This window comes from Ipomoea nil, unplaced genomic scaffold (assembly GCF_001879475.1).
Source record: "Ipomoea nil cultivar Tokyo-kokei standard unplaced genomic scaffold, Asagao_1.1 scaffold3195, whole genome shotgun sequence".
Lineage (NCBI taxonomy): Eukaryota > Viridiplantae > Streptophyta > Magnoliopsida > Solanales > Convolvulaceae > Ipomoea > Ipomoea nil.
In genome coordinates this window covers 2,395,077-2,420,072 of record NW_017619623.1, presented here as the reverse complement: position 1 = coordinate 2,420,072, position 24,996 = coordinate 2,395,077, and the positions used below count along the sequence as shown (strand labels likewise).

Here is a 24,996-nt window from a genome sequence, read left to right as displayed (position 1 = left end):
TTCTGTTCTTGTTGTGCAAACAAACGGCCAGAAAAATTTTAAGTCTTTTGAGGGGATTCGATCTTGGGCGAAGTTGATGTGTTCAAAGACTTCTACCATTTCACCAGTGGTCTAATCCGTTTACTCCTTGTATACCGAAATATATGTTGCCTGCCAACTGTTCACAAATCTAAAAGAAAACAATATGTCTGTATTTAGTTGTTTATGTGTGTTAGATTATTCATTCATTTCCCAAAATACATAACCTTGATTAACAACTAATAACAAGTTAATAATAATAAAAAAAAACAGAATATCCCTTTAGTATAGCCTTTATGTGCGTTAAATTCCCTAATCAACAACTTTTAACAAGATCATTACAATGTGAAATTTGTTAATTAAACGAGGACATACTGATTTGAATTAATAATATAATAATTTGTTTAATTGTATATATTATGTGTGTGTGCCTAGTTAATAAAGCTACACTGCGCGTGTCCAAATAGCTTAATGTGCGTGTACACATGGATTACATGCGCAAGTACACACACCATTAAACATGCGCGAGTACTTTAACGAATGTGTGTGAATTCTATCTTTAATATGCGCACACTAATACTTTAATATGCTTATATTCTGCTCTTGCTGTGCGAACAAACGGCCAAAAAAATTTTAAGTTTTTTGGGGGGGGATTCGATGCTGGGCGGAGTCGATGTTTTCAAAGACTTCTACTATTTTGCCAGTGGGCTCATCCGTTTATTCCTTGTATACTGAAATATATGTTGCCTGCCAACTATTCACAAATCTAAAAGAAAACAATATGCCTGTGTTTACTTGTTTATGTGCGTTAGATTATTCATTCATTGCGTTTTCACAAAATCATTAAAAATTGAATTCCTTTAATTTAAATTCGTCCAATTATCTCAACCGTCGATTTGAATTCCGGTGATTTGAATTCAATTTCGTGCGATGTCAACAGAAATTAACTAAAATACCACCCCGGGTATTAAATTAAAAAAAAAAAGGAAACAAAATACGCAAACCTTTCTTCTTCACCACGACCAGTTAGAAAATCATTATCAGAGCTTTTTACCTTTACCACCGCGATTTCCAGTTTGTTTCAGAGTCAGGCAGCAACCTTTACAAGCTTTTAGTACTTCGACAGTGCTTAACTACCAACACCTTGCGTCGCGGACAGTTTTATTATCAACTCCTTAGAGTTACTAAAAGCATATATGGCGTCTGAAGAACATGCAACCCACACGGCCGAATCCAGCCAACAGCCACCTTCTAGAAAAGGTAAATTTCATACATTCATATCACATGCGCAGCTTACAGATTAATTTCACGCACGTTAGGTCTTGTATGTATAATTTTAAGATTTCAGTTTCTCACGCATTGTGATTTTAGTTTACAATCTCTAATAAATTCAAATTCAGGAATATTATTTCGTTGAATGTATACTTCACGTGGATTCATCTTAATGGTTTTTTTTTTTTGCCGCACATTGTTTACTATTTATACACATATTCTATTTCTATGTTTTATGATTAGCCCCAAAAATTATAAAATTGTTGTACGCATTTTGTTTTCATGTTTAACGCACTCTAACTTGTAGACTGACGCACATAAATTATAAACTCGCATACCTTCGAACAATGCACACACATTCTGCATTTAGTCTCCTTCCTAGTTTAAAAGAGCAAAAGTTTGTATTTGTTTGCAAATATAGGTTCCAAACGCAAGAGGGAAGGTAATATGCAGATTGTTGTAGCTCTAGTGGATGATGGACCTATTCAGTCTTCAAAAAAGACTCGATCCCGAAAGCCTAAATCTGATGACATTCTTGAAAAATTTAAAGAAGCTAGGAACAGGGGGTCATCATCAATGTTGGTTAATGCCATTGCAAAATTTAGTCCAGAACAAAAAACTGCAGTTCGGGAGATGGGATTTGGAAGTCTTTTAAATCTGACAGTCAAAGAGTTCCCGAACCACCTATGCTACTGGATCCTAACACACTATGATGGCATGGAAGGCAAGCTGACTCTACATTCAAAAGAAACTTTGGACGTAACTAAAGATGATGTGGAAGCTGTTTTAGGCTTCCCTAGGGGACCCCTTGAGATTAAATACAAGGGAGACAGGATCTCCTCTACTAATGCATTGTTCAATGAATGGAAGAATAATATTGTGGCAAAAAATCTGTCGTCCGTGAAGTATTCGGAGGCTGTTACAGCAATGCTTACCTGCACTAATGGAGGGAAATGGTTCAAATTCCATTTTATTCTTCTATTCAACTCCATGTACATTGAAAGTACAAAAAATGGGTATATAAAGCCACATATTCTGGAAGTTGTGGACAATGTAGACAAAATTCCCCATTTCAATTGGTGCAGATTCACCCTCCAAACCTTGAGTGCTGCAGCTGTCAGTTGGCAGAAAAAAAAAAAAAAAAAAAGGATATTTTCCCGGTTGCATGTTGTTTATGCTTGTAAGTTTTGAAGCATATGGAACTTCTGCAAAAAAAAAATAAAAAGGCAAAATGTGGCAGATATTTATTTTAACTATCTTTTCATTTGTATTCAGGTACATTATGTTGATAGGGTGATCCTCCGCTTCGACCGACCTGTCGAGAGGTCTATTCCGGCATTAGTAGGGTGGACAACTCCACTTCTAAAGAAGCGGCAGAAGACAGAAGCTGAGGCTGGTGGTTTTGGACGTGGAAGAGTCGAGCCACGCAATCCAGAATATATACCAACCCAACCAGCTTCTCAGATTCCTGTTGTTGATGCTCAGAGTCTCCCTGAGGTACAGAGTGTTACGATTGATGCTGAGGAGGTATGTTCATTTTTTGTTTTTTTTTTAACGCATATAAAGTTATAATCATATGCATGTTTAGTATTTTTATCACGCACGTTATGATTTACTGTGGCGCACACTAGTTGATAACCCTTTGCATATTACCACGGTTATATACATATTTGTTGAAAGCACATTAACACAATACATGACGCACATTAAGGTCTGTTAGATGTAATTAACATTGATACACATCATGTAATAATCATACAAACGTTCATTTCCCACACAGGAATACTGCACTGCATATGAACAGAGTTTAAAAAACTTCTGTGATGAGGTGAACAATCTTATTCAATACAACAGCAGATCATCCTTCGTCATCCATAACAAAGATAGGGTCAGGAATCTGAAATCGCTTGCACACAAAGCACTTGTTGCTGCAATTCCAGGGGTGGAATCAACTCTCTCCCAAGAGGAAAGAAGTGCATTTGACCCTAAAACATGTACTGCAATTGAATTTGCAATATAGAATAAGCTGAAATATATTAGGGAATCTTGTGATATCCCTGCTTCAGACTCTGGAATTAGCCCCCTTCAAACAACCCCCATTCCAACACAACCACATACAAATACTCTGGATGATATTGCACATGTTGCCTCTATCTACCTTAATGAACAACAACAAGACAACGTTTCAGAAGAGGAGCATGAAGATTCAGACCAACAGCCAGAATGTGCTGAAAAAGAGGATGAGCAGGTTGATGTTGTTGCCAGAGAAGCTCTTGCACACGTTATAGAACAAACTATAGTTGAGCAGGTTGTGAGTGAGCAGGTTACGTCTGTTGCCAGAGAATCTAATGCAGGCGTTGAAGAACGAACTGGAGTTGATGAGGTTGAGGGCGAGCAGTTTAATGCTGTTGCCAGTGAAGCTCTTGCAAACGTTGCACAACAAACTAGAGCCGAGGAAGTTGATAGTGAGCACATTAAGGCTGTTGCCAGTGAAGCTCGTGCAGACGTTGCAGAAAACACTAGACTTAAGGAGGTTGAGCAAGCTGAGCTTCCAGAACAAATTTCACTGCTCGACAGTGTTACACATGCTGATGATGAGTCTGAGAAAACTATGACTGCTGGAAATGAAGAGCACCTAACAGTCACACCAGACATTTCAGTATATGACATAGAGCAAGGTGAGATTGAAATAAATCTTCCAGTGTCACCTATTGATGCCGGAGCGAATGCAAAGGATGCTGGGCATGCAGTATGTCTTTCAGAACTTGTAAGCATACCAAAGCCGTGTCCTAGTGTTCAAGCAACTCATCTTCCTCTCGATGCAGTGCCTCCTGGTGATCAAGCAGACATAGTCCCAGAAGCAGCAGCTTCGAAGAAAGCTGGAAAAGCTATATCAGAGCCTGCTGAAGATCATCAGCAGATAGGACGGAGAACACGAAAAAGGTCAGAAACATTGAAATCCCCGTTCTTTTTAAGACAGGTGCAACTCTCATCACCAATCACTACTGCTGAGAAAGCACTTAAAGTTTGGATTGAAAATGCAGACGAATCGACTCAGTAAGTTATACCTAAGATCCCTATTTTGTTTTTTTGCTAATAGATCCTGCTAATATCTTGAATTTTTTATTTTATTATTTTTTTGTTTTTTCTAATCTTTATGTTAAATATTTTTATCTGCATATTTGTAGCTATGATAAAGTGTTTGAGAATGGTGAAAAACTCCTATTCTTGATCAATATGAAATCACTGCTAAAGAAAGAGCATGTTGAGTCGGCAGTGTTATACACATGGAGTTTGATCCTAAACTACTTGGAGTATAACTGCAGTTCCAAAGACTCAGTTAAGAGATTCTTTTTTACAACAAATACAGTGGTAAGTTATTCTTTGAACCAGTTATAGTTTCATGCACATTTAATAACATATTGAAGCATATATAGGATTGAAATTGTAATTGTAAATTTTTTCATTTAGGCATGCACACGATAACATATGGTTTCACAGGCTTTGATTTCAAACAAAGATATATAAAATAACATCACTTATTAATGAAATGTATAATTAATATCTAAACGTCATGATTTTGTAGATGAATTGTATTGTGAATGCACCAACAGAAGAGATCACTAATACATTCTACTATAAGTTCGAAAAGGATGTGGAAGTGGAGCTTGAAGCTTATGATAATCCTTTGACCCGACGTTTGGTATATTATATTCCAAATTCTTTACATAAGATTTGTATTTATTGTTTCTCTGTGCTAAAACATTTATAACAAATTCCAACTTGCAGTTCTTTTTTCCAGTCATCAAATCTGATCACATCTATATAATATGCATTGATATATTCCCTGGGTATACACGGATTGATATACTTGACAATTCCTCCGTTGGTGGTACTAGCACAGAAAAATATGGCAATCTACCTCGTACATTGGTAAGTATTGACTCACACATTTTAAGTCATTATACAAACTTTAACATTTTATTATAATTTTTTTTTAAAAAATAATTTTCTATTTTATTGCAGCAACAATATTTTGCGCGATATTTGAACAGTAGGATGCTGCGCACTTCTTCATAGACACTTAAAAAAGCTCCAATAAAAAGAATGGAGATGAGATGTCGAGATTCAACAAACAAGGATGACTGTGGTGTATTTACAATGCGCCACATGGAAACATACATGGGCACTGGATCGAACGATCGGGACTGTGGCATCAGGAAGGGAAAGAAAAAAGATCTTGATGATCTCAGGATCAAGTACATTGCAGAGATTTTAAATGCTGAAAATAACCAATTGTCCATTGAGAACAACAAAAAAGTTGATCTTGAAAACAAATAGCCCACTTAGTATTAGTTTATGTAATTAGCAAACATTAATATATTTTTTGTTATATAAAAATCCTTTTGATACGTTAAGACAATTAGGTTATATTTTAGCGCACATTACAACTTGCGTGACTGCATATCTTAATGTGCGTTCATTTGCATACTAAAATAACATGGAAAATAATAATTATTAAAAACAAAGAAAAAAAATCAAGTAAATTAATGTGCGTTCATATTCAGCATTACGTGCGAGTTACTAACGAACAACGTGCGAGACCTCATATCTTAATGTGCGTTCGTTTGAGTACCAATTGAGATAAATCATTTCTCTCATTACTCTTTTAATATGCGTATCATATCTCTTTAATATGCGTCTCGAATATCTTTAATAAGCGTCTCGTATATATTTAATATGCGTCTCGTATATCCTTAGTGTGCGTATCATATCTCTTTGATGTGCGTCCGTTAGAGTAATACTTCGGTATGCTTTTGTGTTAGTTTATTTCGCGCATTCAACTTAAAAATATCACTGTTCTATCATTTCAAATAAATTTCACGCACTCCGGTTCTAAGACAACTGAATTAGTACTCCACAGAAATCTTCCTACCTTCGCGTTCTTCAGATTCCAATATCATTTTTCAAAAATTTTACAGATTACAGCCGTCATTCTCCATTCCAAACTGTTTTTAACAACATTGCACGCATGGCGTCTCCGGGAAATGCTCCACAATCTGATAAATCTACTCAAATAGCAGTTACTGTGCAAGGTAAATTCGACCCATGTTCATCCCAATAATATCATTTACTGATTAATTTCACGCACGGTGTGATTTCCATGTTTATCTCAGAATGATACAAAAAAATAAAGTTTATATGCAAACACACCGTCATACTACTTCAACCATGCTATGAGCTAAATTGTTGCAATATATATACATATATATACTCATTGACGCATACTAGTATCTAATTGTACAAACATGTTTTTTCAACGAACTGAACTTCAAATTGATACATTAGGTTTTTATTAAACACACACCTTCAGTAATGTTTGTATTCAATTTACTTTACGACTTAACGCACAATAAGTACTACAATAGCGCATAACCTGTAGTCACCTAACGCACATTAAATTTCAGACTCACTGAATAAGTTATACTTACACGCATATAAAGAACTATCCTAACGCACATTAACTTTCAAAACTCCCATATCTTTATGTTACATAACTTATGCTGTTTTCCTTGTGCAAACTACATTCAACTTACTGCACATTGATCATGCATTTACCCATCCTTGCACTTATTTATTTTTTTGAAAAAAAAAAACAATAGGTAAAAAACAGAAAAGCCATCAGAAATTAGATATGGTTATTGCTACATCATCTGGGGGGGCTGGACAGGTTGGAAAACAAAGACAGCGATCAAAAAATAGAAACCAAGGAATTTATGACGGTGTGCCTGAAGTAAAGAACAGGGGATCATCAGCTAAGTTGGTTGACGCAATGAAAGATTTTAGCCCTGAACAACGAGCTGCAGTCAATGATATAGGTTTTGGGAGTATCCTTAGCCTGCAGATTACCGAATTCTCAAGGGGACCAATTGAAATTGCATATGAGAAAGACAGGTTGTCTCCTACTCTCCCACTGTTCTTGGATTGGAAAGCCAAGATTCAACCAAAGAACCCAACCAAAGTCCTGTATGGTGAGGCTATTAAAGCAATGATGGAGTGCACTGATGGAGGAGAATGGTTCAAGATCCACTTCATGGTGATACTAAGCTCTATGTACATCGATGGCCCTAAGAGTGGCTATGTTGGTCCACGCATCTTAGAGGCATTAAATGATATCACCAAAATCCATGAATTCAATTGGTGCCGCTTCCTATTGCAGCGATTGAATACTGCAGTACTTGCTTGGCAACCAACCCCGACTGGTTATTTCCCCGGGTCCCTCCTATTCATGCTTGTAAGTCTTACATATGTATTTGTTCTATTTAAAATACAAAACATAGTACCTTATGTTGCTAACATTTGTCATTTGTATTCAGGTACACTATGTTGATCGTGTTCTGTTACAATTCCATAGACCTGTTAAAAGAGTTATTCTAGCTTTAATAGGATGGACAACTAAACATTTAAAAGACCGAGAGTTGGAAGAGTTTAAGTCTGGGGCTTTTGGAAGAGGCAGAATTCATAAACGCAATCCCCAGTTTGTGCCCACTCAAACGTATTCAGAAGAATTTGATTGTACAAATCAACCAGAAATGGAAGCTTTTCCTGCTGTCAACGGTCAAAAACAGACTGAAGTACAACCTGTGCCACTTGAAAGAGTGAAGGTGTGTTCTTCATTTTATGACGTTTTTTGTTTATTTTTATTCAAACTACTTTCACTTATATTACTGTATAATTGTAAAACACATTATGTTTTACCATAACACACACAATAATTCATGTGCTTGCAAATTTAAAGATCCTATTCCACGCACATTATGACATAATCGTACGCACATTAATTCTTACAACAGGAATTCTGCACTGGTTATGCATAGTCTCTGCAAAGGTTTTCTGGTGAGATGGTAACCCTGATTGACTACTCAAAAAATTCACCAGCCATGTTTGAAAACAATGAGAATCTAAAAAACCTGCATTCAATGGCTATAAAGGCACTCAGTCCTGTAGTTCAAGGCGTGCATTCATGTTTCTCCCAGGAAGAGCGAGAAGCATTTAGCAGCCAAGACTCTTTTTGGGGCGATCCACAAACATATATTGCAATTGACCTTGCAATACAAAAAAGGAAAGAATATTTGGATGAACAGCTGTATGAAATTCCTAGTTTCAACCTTTTAAAAACACCAACCCCAAGCCCCACTTGCAGCAATGCTGATAGTGCTACAGTGACCTCCGTTGCCACTTCCAATCCAAAGGAGGCACAGACAGAAACCAGCATCTCAGATGATGTTTTAAATATTGCTGCTTGCTACGTTGTTGATGATCTTCAATAGACTACTTCGAATGAGAACAAGAATGACCAGTTTAAGTCTTGTGATGAAGAGCACCATGCTGACAGTACAAATAAAGAACATGTTGAAACACATAAGACTCAGAATACAAACAAGACAAGTGTTAAAGAAGCTGCAAAAGAAGCATCAACACCTATTGAGGAGAGACTACAAACACACCGTGTGCAAATCAAAAAGATATATGCGATGGACTATCCATGCTTTACAATGAACCTGAACTTCACTGCACCGCACACTCCGAATGAAATCATGCTCAACAACTGGGTTTATACCGCCAATAATACAAATAAGTAAGTTACATTTGAAATTCCTATATGTAAAATGAGTTTCATAACAAGTTAGTGTTTCATGTGTGCTATTAAATGTTAGTGATGTGTGTGAGTTTTATACTTAATATGCCTGAAATTTCTGCTTGATGTGCGTCTATGTAATGCTTATTGTGCGTTTATGTAATGCTTTATGTGCGTATATGTAATGCTTAATGTGTGTCTATGTAATGCTTAATGTGCGTCTATGTAATGTTTAATGTGCGTCTGTGTAATGCTTAATGTGCGTCTATGTAATGCTTAATGTGCGTGTGTATTTACTTACTGATTTTTTTACTTCATATCTGAAAATTTTTGTAGGTGTGAATTGTTTTTAAACATGGAGACAAACGTTTACTGATGATTGAGTTGAGGTCATTGAGGAAGGGTGAACATGTGGAAGCTGGTGTTTTGGACACTTGGGGCTTAATTCTAAATAACATGGAGATCTACACCTTTAAGTATTGTAACAAAAGACGATTCTTTTTCTCAACGACACCAGTTGTAAGTCATTTTATTATTGATTTATGATTTCATGCACATTAACAAATGTCTTGGAGCACATACTGCAATGTTGACAAGATTATCATACTCCTGTAGGCATCTTCTATTGTGTATAAACCACCCGGATACAGTACTGATCAGCTGTATGAAAAGTTTCGAGAAAGTGTTAATCATGAAATTGACATTGCTACTGGTGACCCTATGAACTGTCGTTTGGTAAATTAAATTCTACATACTTACATTACATTTGTATTTATAATTTCTCCGAACTAAAAGTGTACAAAATGCAGTTCTTTTTTCCAGTGATTGCAGCTGATGAAATATATGTCATATGCATTGATATGGATGTCTATCATACATGCATACACATACTTGACAACTCTTCTGCTGATGTTGCTGGTATTGACAAATATGGTCAAATACCATTTCTTTTGGTAAGTACTAATTAACACATTATAAAACATTTTATGAAGTCTAGTTTTTTCTGTATTTAATGCTTCTCTATTTATTTGCAGAAAGACTACTTTGTAAGATATTTGAACGAAAGGGATTCATACAGTGCTGCAAACAGACTTAGAAAGGCTACACTTGAAAGAATGCTAATCCAATGGAGTGGCCCCAAGAAGAAAGGTGATTGTGGTGTACTTACAATGTGCCACATGCAAACATACATTGGGGTGGAGTGATTGGTTTTCAAATTGACAGCAGTGAAATTAAACCATCAGATCTTGCAGACCTCAGGGTCAAATACATTACATCAATTTTAACTGCTGAAATCAATGAATTGTCTGGAAAAAACATGAAAAAGGCTGGTATTAAGTACGAAAAATAATGAATATTTTTTATTGTTAAAGGTTTTATTAATTTACATTAGTTCAGCATCTTCATGTAAACTACTTTGTAAGATATTTGAAACACATTAATATATATTTTCACGCATATTGTATGTTTCATGAACGCATATTAAAAAATAGCTTATTAATTCATACAATTTATATTCTTAATATGCATCCACTTAACCTTGAACGTGCTTTTAAAAAACTTTAATGTGCGTTAATTTTTGTGACAAATAAAAAGTTGAAATAAAAAAGAAAAAAAAATGTAAAATCTTAACATTTTTTTAAACCACGGTTGATATGTGTTGATATTCGGTATTAAAAATTACATTACACATTGCTTAAGTTCATATCTTAATGAGCGTTCGTTTGCATACTAAAATACCATGGAAAATAATTATTATTAAAAACAACTATAAAAAAAATAATATAATACAAATAAATTTATGTGCGTTCAAAAACACCATTACGTGCGAGTTATTAAAGTACAACGTGCGGGACCTCAGTTCTTGATTTCCGTACGTTTGAGTACCAATTAAAATAAATCATTTCGCAAAACTCTTTAATATGCGTCTCAAATCTCTTTGATATGCTTCTCATATATCTTTAATATGCGTCTCATATCTCTTTAATTATGCGTCTCATATCTCTTTAATGTGCGTCTCGTAACTCTTTAATATGCGTCTAATATCTCTTTAAAATGCATCTCTTATATCTTTACTATGCGTCTCATATCTCATTAATGAACATCCGTCCGTCTAACACTTACTATGCGTAAATGTAACACACAATGTGCTCCAAAAATATAACTTATCGTTCTCCATTTTCATAACCAAATAAACTAGATCAATTTTCTGAAAAAAAAAAAAAAAACAAATGTATATCCACGATAACTACATACTATATAACAACAGAAAATTGAAAAAGATTTGGAAGCAAAAACAATGGACATCGCAATGCTAAACGATCGAGAAACGACAGACAACTGAGCGATTCTTTGAAAAGCAAAAACAACGGCGACGGCAATGCGAACGACGATATAGAACAGCGATGAAAGTTAATTTAATCAAAATTACTAATTTGTCCCTCAGTACGCGAATACAATAAAAAGTACGCGAATTTCAAACTTTGAGATCAACGGTCAGGATATTTGTACTCATTAAAAGCGAACGGCATCCTCGCAACTGCACAACCGCACCTAACAGTGCTACCCGCACCAGAACCCTTGACTATATATATATATATATATATATATATATATATATATATATATATAAAATTTAAAAGAGGTTGCAGCAACTATGCTGCCAGTGTACAGCAACTATCCGTTGCTGCAATGGATAGTTGCTGCAATGGCAGCATAGTTTACGAAAACTACATTAAAATTAAAACTACATTACAATAATTAAAATGACAAGAATTTAAAACTACAAATACAAAAATTTTAATTCAATAACCTACTACATTTAAAACAAAATCTAGATTAATTGTATAGCAATGTGGAGTCCACAGGCCACATCAGTGCCTCCACAACCTAAGTCTTTGCGTTAGTGAAATGAGACATAAATCTACGACACAAAAAAAAAAAAAAAAAAGATTTAACACTTAGAATTAAATAGTTCGGAGGACCAAGAATGATCATGCCACAATAATATTAGGACCAACAAGAAATTTTTGAAAAAAAAGAGACTAAAAATGATATGTGACCTAGATATATTCTTGCATTGTAGTGTGCTGGTATATATACTAGTTTCTCGTGTCGCAATTTCTACTCAGCACCATCTTCAATATTTGTTTCTATTATTGCAGGCATAAATTTTTTTTTAGTTATTTATGTTATGCATGGTATAGTGAGTGATCCTTATATGGATGTACCTCCCTTGCATTTCCTAGAGATGTGGAAAGAGTATGATGTGCATTATATATATATATATATATATATATATATATATATATATATATAGACTTGCACTCGGGTGCGAACGGCTCGCCCAGGCGCGAAATAGGAATAGATTCTGTTTGTCCACGTGTTCAGATCTAATGGATGAGAAACACTGATTTTTTAAAAAAATGCGGTGGCATTTTCGTAAATAATTGAACATCGAAGTGCAAGTAAAATGTATTATAGGTGCAAGTAAAAATTTACACTGAGCATCAATACTTAGTTGCACTTATAGTTCTAAGTAGTTGCACACATAGGTATAAGTAGTTGCATCTAGGTGTATGAATGTTTGCGAGTGGTTTTCAGGAGTATTACTACCCGCTGAACTCAGATCAATGAATGTTAACAAGGCAAAATTACATGCACTTATAGGTGAAAGTAGGTGCACCAATAGTTATAAGTAGTTGCACCTATAATTATAAATAGTTGCACATGTAGTTATAAGCACACCCAGGTGCATGAATGGTTGCGGAAAGTGAATGCTAACAAGGCAAAATTACATGCACTTATAGGTGAAAATAGGTGCACTTATAAGAGATTTTACTTGCACTTCGATGTTCAATTATTTACGAAAATGCCACCGCGTTTTTTTTTTAAGTTATTAGATCTGGACACGTGTCGCGCGCTGATTCGTTCGCATTTCCTTCCTGGGCACTTATATATATATATATATATATATATATATATATATATATATATATATATATATATATATATATATATATACTAGTAATTCACCCGCGCGATGCACGGGAAAAAAATTATGTTATTATAAATATAAATAAAAATAGAAAAACTAAAATATTTTAAATTATTTAATATAATAACATTTTTGAGCTTCTATTGGTCAAGTACTTATTATTTTTATAGAATACAAAATTACAATTAAAATTAAAATTATAATTTTGTATGGTTAATATAATCTCTAATTATGTGCATATTCAAATAAACTTATAGAAAGTATTTACATAATTACATTGATTTATTCTTAATTGTATTTAATATATATTATAATTTTCACAATACGAATAATAACTAAAATAATTACATTTGGAAAGCAAATTTCAAATTTTGTATGTGTAAATTTAAACTCTAATTGAACACATTTTTTATATGATTATATAATATATAGCTATTTTATTTTTCAAAAGCATATTTTTTATATGATTATATAATGTATAGCTATTTTATTTTTTAAATGTTGTGCTTTTTTTTTTTTAATAAAGGATGTTGTGGCATTAATTGTAACATTAATTATTTCTCAAACCATATAGCTTTATTATATAAAGAATATATAATTTAAAAGAATAATATAATAATAGATAAATAGTAGAGTATTTACGATTACAACCTCACTTAAAGAAATTAATATTCTCAATAATTTCTTTTACCAACTAAACAATAAAATTCATATTCCTAATAATTTTTTTTTAAAAATTATTTCTACTAATTTATTTTTCATAGAATTTCAATTCTATTTTTCCACAAATAGTTTTTCTAATCAAACATGCCCTTAATTTTACCGTCGGTCTTCCTGATCATCAGCAGAACACTTGTCTTCGTCTCTTGTGTTTCCTCTCTCATCTTTACTCTTCTTCGCACCCCACAAACCCTTAACCCCAAATTCCCCTCTATAAGTACGGAATAATCTCCCCGTATCATATCCAATGAGGTTAACCATACCCTAATTTCTCGACGATCCGGCGTAAGACGATGGTGAAGAGTTGGTGTCGCTTGCACGTCGATAATCGTCAGAAGATCGAATCTGATTTGAACCTGGTTAGTTCATTTGTTAATGGAACCGAAGAAAGCTGTTGTCTCATCGGAGGGAGGGAAGCGGAGCCATGACGAGAAGGTTAAGGTTTTACAGTGGGAAGATTATGAACAAGAGCTCGCCCGTCTCTGCAGTCTCACCGCTGCCCTCAATGAAGCCAAGCAGAAGAAGCAATTGCTTGACGAAAAACTACAGTCCACCTTACGGGTATGGCTTTTATTTATTTATTATAACTACTCCGTATTAATTAATTTTCTTTTGATAATTCTCGTGAACTCTGTAGGTTAGGATACAATTCTTGATGCAATACTCTTGAACTATCCAAACATAAATAGAAATATTTTGTAAGTTAAAAAGGGTGGAAAATTAGCCAAGTTTCATAAATTATGTTTATGTTGAGATTATCGTGTTTTTTTTTTTTTTTTTTGGGAGGTGGGGGGGGGGGGGGGGGGGAGGGGGTGTGTGTGTGTGTGTGTGTTTGTCAGAATTTGAAATATATGATATCTGTATTTTTTTTCTTCATTATTTGTTATATTAGATTAGTGCGGGGATTATCCAACATACCAGATCTGAGGGGATTGGCTTATTCAAGGACATGTCCCCACTCCCCATAGTATAAAAGCTTGGAAGCCTCTAATGGAACATGCATATCTTCAGCATTTGATATGGAGTAGTTAATATGATTGTTAGTTTGGTGACTAGTTCCCAAAGCCTTTTATTTTACTTTCTATTATTTTTGTGTAGCCTCTTCAGTTGGCAAGTTAAAGTTTGCACCAAGTAAAAATGTTACCTCTCTGCCAAGTGCTGGCATATGATAGGTTAAAAGTTAAATTTTCCTCAGTCTGGTTAAGTAGCTGACTCAAAGCATTTTCCCCCCTTTTTAGCCTTTTTATTCCCATCTACACGATACTCTTTGGTTTGTTTGTTACTTGTTGGATTTGTTGAGCTTGTAACTGAACAATGAGGGATTGTGGTCTCCAGCTTGAAGCAGAGTCATTGAATTGTTCAAATGAGCTTGATGAGATGAGAGAAAAATTAGAGCATCGGAAATTAGTGATGGGAAACACATCAATGAATTCAAAGGTCTTGAAAGAGAAGGTCAAGAAGGAAGAGGACCAACTTAGTAATGATATCAGGTCTTTGTTGGTTGCTGGAACTGCTCTTTCTCTTGCTAAGAAGCGATTGCAGGTATCCTAACTTATATATATTTGTGTGTTGTGTGTGTGCGTATGTATATTAAAGTTTCCAACCTTACATAGGATGCAAGTACTGGTTCTTCCTACTACAATGTTTTATTTGGTGAATTTTATTTTCTGTGGTTTGGAATTAACATCTTAATTCCAAAAATCTTATTATTTTTGGCTTTCTTATTGGGATGCATAACCTTCATTTCTCTCTCAAAACCTTACTTGCTGCTTTATTACTTATGCAAATATTATCACAAATACGATTATTCAATTTTGGGAGTCTGAAAGAACTAAAGAAGCATGAAAATATGTGATTTATAGTGTATCACCACTTCTCAATTTGTGTGTCATCATTGTGCATAAGTATTACTTAACTAGCTTTATTGTTTTATTACACTAGGTGTTGTTCTTTGAAATGTGTTGTTTATAGTTTCGAATATATAAAGGGCAACACCTTTCTTCTCTCACACCTTTGAAAGATGTCTCTACCTGTTTTGATACTCACTCACACCATTTTTAAATGTTTGTAAAAATTACTTGGAACTCTCATATTCCACCAGTTGTGCAATGAGATAATACTATCCATTGGCGTAAAAACATATAAACCAGATTGGTTATACAGAATTTTTTTTGAGCCCCATATCCAATATCTTGGAGTTTCATAATTTGACCCATCAACTAGATACCTCTATGCTTGATTTGAATTTTAGATATAGTTATTTCCATTCAACTCCTTTAGGTTTCGCTCCTAGAATACCTTTCAAAGATTTCATAATTTGTGTTCTTCCTCTTCCTATTTTCTTATTTTGTCATGCATTGTACATTTGTTCTAGAGTTGCTTCTACAAATTTGTACCATAATGTGTGATGGTTTTAAGTTTTCTATGTAGAGCTACAAAAACTTGGGGAGATTTCTGCGTACTTGCGTAGTTTTAAGTTTTAACACTAATAGTCTAATACTATCTCCTCTTAAGTTCCAAATTTCATCCAAATTATTGATGGGGACTTTTTTTTTTTTTTTTTTTTTTTTTGGAGAAATGGTGCATTTATCTATACTTTCCAATTAATGATATTTGTTAATGATATTTATCTATTTAATACTAGTTATTATAAGGAAAGGAAGCCTTTGGTTTGTGTTAATAGTAAATCTGGGTCTGTACTTATGCCTTATGATGATTATTATTTTTTTAAAAACCTTTTCGTATCCGCTGAAATACTTGTGCTTCAATGCAGGATGCTAATAGATCACTTGCTGGGGAAATGGGTTGTGGGCATTTAAAATCCTTGCAGAGATTTGTGAGACTAAGACAACAGTTTATGGTATCGCAGGTTCAATTGCTTTATCCTGTGAAAGTAACAACAGGACATGCACCAGAACAAGAACTCGAATCATTTACCAGTATTATCAAATCGGGTACTGAATTTTCTTAATAATGTGGTTGCATATATGGTTGATTTTATAGAACACTGCATCACAAATAATGCCGTACCAAAATATAATGATTAGCTGCCATGGTCTGTGCAATTCTTTACCACTGTTTGATTGTAAGTTGTGTTCCACTATTTTCTTCTCATTTAAAAAAATCTTTACTAACAGGAACTTAGGCCCTCCTATATAATTGAAGCCTAAATGCATGAAAGGAAAATGCTTTTCTGATTTACTTTGACAGTCTGATTAGATACTTGGGATACATTTTCTAGGGAGTATTAATCTTACAAAAGATTCTGTGTCACCTAGAACAGAGCACATATTTTTTTATTTCTTACTTAAACAATCTTATTAGATACTTGGTATACAACTTTTAGGGAGTATGAAGTATTAATTTGTTGAAAGGTTCTGTGTCGCCTCTTGAATAGTTAGTACACCATCTAGAGAACTGTCTTTGAAGTGACTCTATGTATCCAAAAACCAAAAGCCAGACCATCATCCTAGCTCAATGTTTGTCTACATAATGCTTATCTAATTTGATGGATCACGCTTCTGAATACTAAAGTTTGAACATGACTGTTATTAGCATCTGTTCAAGTGATTCTTATCTTTGTATCATGGTTTAAGGGCAACAATGCATACTGCTGTGAATTGAATGCTAGTGTAAATGTAAAAGGGGTTAGCAACTTTTCTGATTCAAGATGCATCAAGTAATACTGCTTGTGCTCTAGCCCTTTTGTTAACAGTTTTAATAGCTAAAACATGCATGTTTATGTCTGTCCGTAATTAGGCTGTAGGTATGTTTTTCCTACACTATGCATTTTTAGTTGAATTATTTTCTTTCCTGGAAGGATTTATGGTTAAAATTTAAAAACATCTTTCGCTTCTTGCTGATAACCAATAATTAGTATATTTGATATTTGTTATTTGTTATTTTTTTTTTTTAAATTTTTTTTGCATCTCTTTCTTGAATTTGCATGAGATAGAAAAGCATAAGGGGATGTTAATCTTCCTTTCTGTGAAATCAGCCACTGTTGCTGGCCTACAATTTTCATGTATTTCCTTCTCAGGTAATTATACTGGACAAAAACCTCTAGATCAAGGATCCTTGACAATTGCTGGCCTGCATCTTACTGTGATTCCTTTTACGAAGAAGAGTTTTTTCACTGATAAGAAGGAGGTTCAGAGGTCTGCAACTGCTCTGGGATATGTTGCACATGTGTGTTCTTTCTCTTTGCTTCATGGATAATTGATTGTTTAACATTCATTGTGCTAATCAACTGTTCTTTCTCTCTCATTAAACATGATAGCTTATGTAGATCAATGATTTTATTCTATCTTTCTTCACTTGTGTAGTTGCAAATCACAATGAAGATCCCTTCTTTGTCATCTTCCCATTATGCATTAGGCATGATATTCCTAGTTCACTAGCATGTATTGATCTTGGTGATTGACTTATTGCAGGCTGTATCACTCATTGCTTCCTATTTACAAGTTCCTCTTCGCTATCCTTTGCGATTAGGAGGTTCCAGATCATACATATGTGATTATGCACCTTCAATTGAACCATCATCACTAGATGTGATATCAGATTCATTAGTCTCTACAAATTTGAAGCCCGTGGAATTTCCTCTCTTTTTAGAAGGGCAAGATTCAACAAGAGCAGCATATGCTGTGTTCCTGCTAAATAAGGTTTGCTTTCTTTTTCGTTTCCTCTTTTTCTATATTTTTATATATGCTCAAATTCTCATATCGAGGCCTATAAATGGGGATGGATTTGAACTGTAAAGCCGTATGCCTCTATATGTGCAATGGAACTATGGGAGCTAATAGCAACCCCTTGGGGAGCTGGTGTTGTCTAATGGCATTGCAGAAGATCAAATGGTTATGCTATTAGACTTTATGGATTTACTGTATTTAAAAATGTATGCGGTTTCATTATGCTATACATATCACTTTTGAGAAACCAAAATTCTTTTTTACTTGTATACTAGTCTACTTCTTATGTATCCGAAATTGATTCTCACCGCAAGACTTGGAGCATGAAGTGCTTATTGACCATTTATTTCTTCCTCTTTAATTGTAGGATCTAGAACAGCTTTTGAATTATATTGGTGCAAGAAGCTTAGGGCCACGCCATGTACTTGCTAATTTGAGGGAACTATTAAGGACTATTCTTGCTCCTGAGTATATAGATACATGATTTGTGATTGAATGTTTCAGGTTTGATTGTAAGCTTTTGTAAATATGCTACTTAATTTTGTGCAAGTGCCATTTTTGCTGAGAACCACTTGCTGTAGATCTTTCCCTAATTCTTACACTGGAAAAAAAACATGCAAGCTTTTGCTTCAGAGAGACACTACATAGTTTTTGTCTTCTTTTTTTTTTTTTTTTAATAAATTTTATATTGCTCCAAACATTTTGTTCCAGTACAGAATATAGATTTTCATTTTAATTTCATACCCTGTACGGTCGGACATCTCTTTTACTATGAATGTTCACAGTTGTATGTTTTTTGATGAAAAATTACTATTTTGATGAATTTTTAATGTTGAACATTTTAAATGAATATTGCAATAGCAAATGGTGTCACCAATATTTCAAGTCCATAGAGTTCAAATTCATTTTTTTTTTTCAATTCTTTTTCGTGAAACAAACATAAAAAGCATGTTAGGTGATGTGAATGACTCTTCACAAATCCATTTGAAAGCTCATGCAAAATATAGATTGGATTTTCCTTTAGGTTGAGTTTGGGTTTCCAGAAAGCATCACATTCATCAATTCTCGGTTCTCTCAACTCTCTTCTTTGATCTCTCATCTCTTAGTTGTCTGAGTTCTCAACTCTCAGTTGTTTGAGTTTGACTCTCTTCTCTGAATATCCCAAATACTATTACAGTATGAGAGGCGATTTAATATTCGATGGACCAGAGCCCAGTAACGGGGAATTGTTGTCGGACTTTCTTATAAAGTGGAAGAACGCGATCAGGGAGGTTGAGTCGATGGACGATCGCACTGTCATTAACATGCTCCACTCATCGCTTCGAGCAGGAACCCTGTACTAGGATTTCATCTTACACTCGTCGCAGATATACGAGGACGCGTTTCGCACTTCCGCCGAGTGACGAACTACGCCAATGTTATAGACGCCAACTCGGCGGCAGGAGGCCGAGTTAAGTAGACACGATCGCCGGCCAGAACAAAAGCAAGCAAACTGGCCACAGCGAGGACGGGACAAAGCCTCGAACTTCACACCTTTTTTGCACAATTATTTTTGAACAATTTTTGCACATTATTTTAAGCCCCGGAACCTCTGACCCACTGTCATGTAACCCTATCTTGAGGGCTTAAACCAACAAGCAGACTAAGAAATACACTGTAACCGGGTTCGACCATAGCACCTTACGAATTAGTAGTATTCCCTATATTAACTACATCAGACCCCATATTATATATGGGAATGGACAAGATGTTCTTAGTAATACAAAATATATATTCTTTCTATATGGGGTAATTTTCTCTATATTCTTTCTATTCTCATATACTTGTTATTTTGACGGTAGTGTTGGCTAGCCGTTGATTACCCAAATGATATAAAACCAACATAAGCGCCGTTTGTAAGGAGTGGAACGAAAATTTTACATTCGTTCTTCTATAAAAACCCAAAGTGAAGGCTACAAAGCTACCTGCTATGACAATCACTTGTCAAAATGCCTGCTCCGGGTGATCAACCCGCGATCTACATGAAACGTTGATCGCTCAACTGAATCATCATACTGGTGGGGAGGTAGGAACCTAGCGGTCCCATTTCCATGTTACTTATGAGATATGTGGACGAGACAGTATGATTATCATCAATCTCAACTGAATCATCATACTGGTAGGGAGGTAGGAACCTAGTGGTCCCGTTTCCATGTTACTTATGAGATATGTGGGTGAGACAATATGATGGTTCAGTTGAGATTGGTGATACGATGAGATTGATGAGACAGTTATGATTCATGAGAAATATGATAACCCCTCCATTACTACTATCTATATAAATATAGAACTCTTGTTTTCTTGAAAGTGAGAGTATATTATTGATTTCATGCCTAGTACTAATTTCGCTATGTTGTTTCATTGTTTCATCAATCATTGTCAAGTTGTCATGTCACTGGATTCCCAATGTTATGCATGATATGATGTTTTACCTTCTTACGATGATTTGATTATTCACGTGATCGCCTGTCACTTTGCCTATTCCTTGATCTATTAAGTCAAACTTGATTCATATCTTGTTAGTGTGTAGTGGGTATGTATACTTGAGTATGAATTGTATAAGTGTTTGTACATGAATTACACTTGCATGCGAGCTTTATACTTATAGATAAGTATTATTATTATTATATATGTATATTTATATACATGTGAACCTATTTGACTTTATATCTATGATCTTAATTGGCCTAACGTGTTATATGATAACAAACCATTTTTCAATCTATATCTATATGTATTTTACAGGGTAGAGTTGTTTATACTTAGCATTCGTGCTAACGGGTTATTTTTGTATTCTCTTTTTATTTAACCACTTTCAGGATTGACCGATGATTGTTAAGCGCGCTTAGACGGAGCTTGATTAGTATAGTGTTTTGTTCTAGTTCCTAGTTGTTTTGTTAATCCTCTTATACTTTATCTTGATGCTAGATTTGTGTAGCTTGGACTACCTTTTTTATGTTCTATCTAGTGCATTGACACTTAGGCCTGTGAGCCTTATTTTCGAGGTTGAGCTTAGACTCCGAATATTTGAGTTTATGGGCCCTTACTGATGTTTTATGATGATGTATGTTAGTTAGCTTTCAGTGTAGTTACTCTTTTGAGAGTGGCTACGAAGTAGCATCCTCGATTATGGTTTTGTTGGGTAATTAATATATACTTTACCCTTTCTTTTATTCCGCATTTCTACCTTTAAAGGTATGTTAATACTAGGCTCAAGTATATGAAAATTGGGGGTGTTACACTAGTAGTTTAGGCTTGTAGTCATCCAAGGGTGGATGGTTGTGGCGGTAGCATTCCCCGTTATTGGTTATGGATTCTAGACTCTGTTAGTAGTTAATAGAATCCTTTTGTTTATTCCGTTGCGTAAACCTCTTAATTGTACAAATTATGCTAGGCTCGTAAGTGTGAAAAACGGGGGTGTTACAAACCTGATGTGAAACGATTCACAGAGACGACATAAGGGTAAATCTAAGGGTAAGCCGAGACATTACCCAAATGGTCAATTCAATAACGGGTTCGCTAAACCTCAGAGACCATCTAGAAGGTCAATGAGAGGTGTCAAAAGACTTTTTCCTTCCGATGAGAATTGGCTTATGATCCCTGAACCTTGCCGAAAGCGCAATTCGAGAGCTATCATAGACATAAGCAAACATTCTATTCTAGGGTGTATCCCAACATGCCAAGACCCCAATTTCGAAAACAGTATACACCTAAAAGGCCCCAAAGATTACAAAGCATCCCTTATGATTATCGAGTCTTTTAATGGCAATAGAGGACCAATGATGGGCTTAACAAGCTCCAGGTTTATGTGGATGCTGAAGCTCACTGCTAACTTGTGACACCCCGAAAATCCAATTCTTAAATGGAGTTAATTATGTAATTGATTCCAAATCTTCCTTGTGAATTTCCCTTCCAATTCCTTAATTAAAAGTCGGAGGACTTAAATTGACCAATCCCTTGGTCAATTGGTTTAGTCAAAATAAAAGACCTGGAGCTTTATAAGTTGTACCTAGCCTTTTGATGTCTTCCTAACCTTTTAATAAGGGAGGGCATACTAGTCCTTTCACCCTTACTTGGGATCCAAGCCTTACCCTAACAAGACTACACTTCATTTCCTACATTTGGCAAGAAAACACTAGACTCTCCATCTTTTCTCTAGAGCTGTAGCTTATTCTCCAAGCCAACCAAATCCCCCTTCAACCTTGCAAGGAAGTTCTCCAAGATTCCACCTTTCCACCATCAAGACTCTAGGAAGGGTAAGATCGTAGCTTAGATAGTGTTTTTAGTGGGTTTTGCCTAATCTTTATCTAAGTGTTGGTTTTCTTTGTGTGGGTTTGTTGTGTTGAGAAGACTTTGCTGAGGAAGAACTTCAAGGGGAGGTCTAGGATGTAGAAAGGAAGTGTTTCTTAGACTACAAAGGTAACCAATGTTCTACAAAACCTATTTTATGCTTGTTATGATGAATTCTTGCTACTCTATTGATGTTCTTGATGTTGTGAGTGATTTGATGCATAATCTTGTGTTTATGCATGTTAGAGCTTGTTCCAGGGTTCATAAATGCTATTCATTGAGCTATTCATGTGTTCAAGTCATTTCCTTGTTGAATGTGAGGTTTTGGGTGTTTTGGACTTGAACTTGGCTTTGTTGATGTTTTTCCCCGAAGGGAAGTTTGAGGGTACAGGTATGTACCCGCGGGTGGTTGCCCACCCACCGTTCCACACGCAGGTGGAAGGAAGAGGACCGGCGGGCAAAGCCGCGGGTGGAGGCCCACCCGTGGTTCCACCCGCTGGTACGTGTATGGGAGAGTGGCGGGTGGTTGTCCACCCACCGTTCCGCCCACTGGTACGTTGTGCTTTGGCCTCAATTTTGTTGAAATGTGGTGCACTTGTGTGTCTCCTTTGCTGTTTCGTATGTCTAGAACAGTGTCCTAAGTATCCATTATAGGATTATGAGTATCGAATCGTGCTTATGGTGCAACCTTGTGATTCGTTGGATTAATGTGAAGTCGTTGAGGTTGATTGAACCGTTATGTTTCCCCTTTTGATGTACGTTCTAGTTCTAATATAATGTTGTTGATGCTAGTATGTGTTGTTCGTTTGTCCTTAATGAGGATTGGCAACTTGTTTTGCCAATCATGGTGATCTTTGGATCAAAGTCTATTGTTGTTATGACGTTGTTGATGGTCTATTCATGCCTTTCATTGAAATCTATCGGTTGTGTTCCTTGTTATGATCTCGTACATGTGTTGTACACTTTTGTTGATACTTGATTGGGCTATTGATGAACCTCAATCCTCTATGATGATGACTATGTAATGTTATGAAATTGGTGGGCAATAATGAAAGGAGATAGACTATCACGTGATTAGTACTATTCCACTATGATTAATGACATTACGAATGTTTACATTCGGTGGCAAGCTGGCGGATGCAGGCGAGGAGCAATGTAAAGGCTCTAGAGGGATAAGGTTGGACTTGGTGTACAGGGTGGCACTAGGAGGTGGTTGGAACTGTAATAAGGTTGTCCTGGTGAGAATGGTTGGAACAGGGCATAAGGTTGGAACTTGGAACTTGTTAATTCCTTTAAGAGTTGCTAGCCTCAGTAGTAAAAAAAAACATAAAAAAAAAAAGACCTAGCTAATAAGTTTAATTTAGAATTATTAGATTCACCTTAAGTGTAGTAAAAGCTAGCTTTGGGAAAACTTTAAGAAAATAAAGCTTAAAACCCCAAAGTAATCTTTTCATCTCTAAAGAGTTTTGAACCTAGGACTTTGGTTTGTTAACCTAACCCTTAAACCATCCAAGATAATTATATTTCTTAAACTTTGTTAAACCTTAATTCCTTTTCACCTTTTCTCTTCCCAAACCCTATCTCAAAAATCCCACTTAAAGCCTTTTCTTCTTCTTTTCCCCTCCCCACCCGCTGCCCAGCCGAAAGAACCCCCGACCCAGCCCGTCAATCAGCTGAGAGAGCGAGCCCAGCCACCACCCGTCGCTGCTAGCCGGCACTCGTCGCTGCCGAACGCCGCCGCACCTAATAGGAACCAGCACACATGGAATCCAATAAGGGTCTATACTGGGCTCATCACAAGGCCCATAACTACGACCTTCAAGCATCATTAGTGGAAGAAACAAGAAAGTCCAATAATAATTCCATTCGATAGAGGAAAGTATTATAGTGGCCAATTTCAAGTGATATCATGGATCAAAGACAATGTTTATAAGATTCGAGGTCGAATCATTTTTCAAGAAGGGGAGGATGATGTGGCCTAACATAATGAAGATCCATCAAGAGTACCAATTGGGCCAATCACAAGGCCCAAGTCCAAACAATTAAGACAACTCTTCATTGGTGATGTTCAAAGATGGTGGAAACCCAAGTCAAGCCCATTTTCAAACGATGAAATGACCTCAAGGCTTTTCATAATTGTTTAAGTGCTGATTTTGGAGATTAAACTAGGCCCAAATCAGCCTTATTATTTTTGGTCATCATTATTTTAAATTGTTTGGCATTAAAGAGAAAACACTAGTTTGTATTTAGAAAGGATTTCTTAAATCCCTTCCTAAATAGGACTATATTTACTTGCTTTCTAGATTAGGTTTAGGACTCTTTTTCCCATTGTA

The 24,996-nt window shown here is 35.4% G+C and overlaps 1 protein-coding gene across 1 annotated transcript; it reads left to right on the top strand.

Moving 5' to 3' along the window:
- Positions 1-13,741: 13,741 nt before the first annotated feature.
- Positions 13,742-19,032, top strand: LOC109168333 (UV radiation resistance-associated gene protein). Its single transcript, XM_019317344.1, has 6 exons — positions 13,742-14,207; positions 14,982-15,188; positions 16,420-16,600; positions 17,686-17,834; positions 18,080-18,307; positions 18,702-19,032. Exons 1-6 carry the CDS (start codon positions 14,022-14,024, stop codon positions 18,816-18,818), a joined length of 1,068 nt encoding a protein of 355 aa, XP_019172889.1. The 5' UTR covers positions 13,742-14,021; the 3' UTR covers positions 18,819-19,032.
- Positions 19,033-24,996: the final 5,964 nt, after the last annotated feature.

Coding starts and splice junctions, on each gene's coding strand:
- LOC109168333 (XM_019317344.1), top strand. CDS start 14,022: ATGGAACCGAAGAAAGCTGTTGTCTCATCGGAGGGAGGGAAGCGGAGC. Junction 14,208..14,981: donor AACTACAGTCCACCTTACGG/GTATGGCTTTTA, acceptor TGTGGTCTCCAG/CTTGAAGCAGAGTCATTGAA. Junction 18,308..18,701: donor CTGTGTTCCTGCTAAATAAG/GTTTGCTTTCTT, acceptor CTTTAATTGTAG/GATCTAGAACAGCTTTTGAA.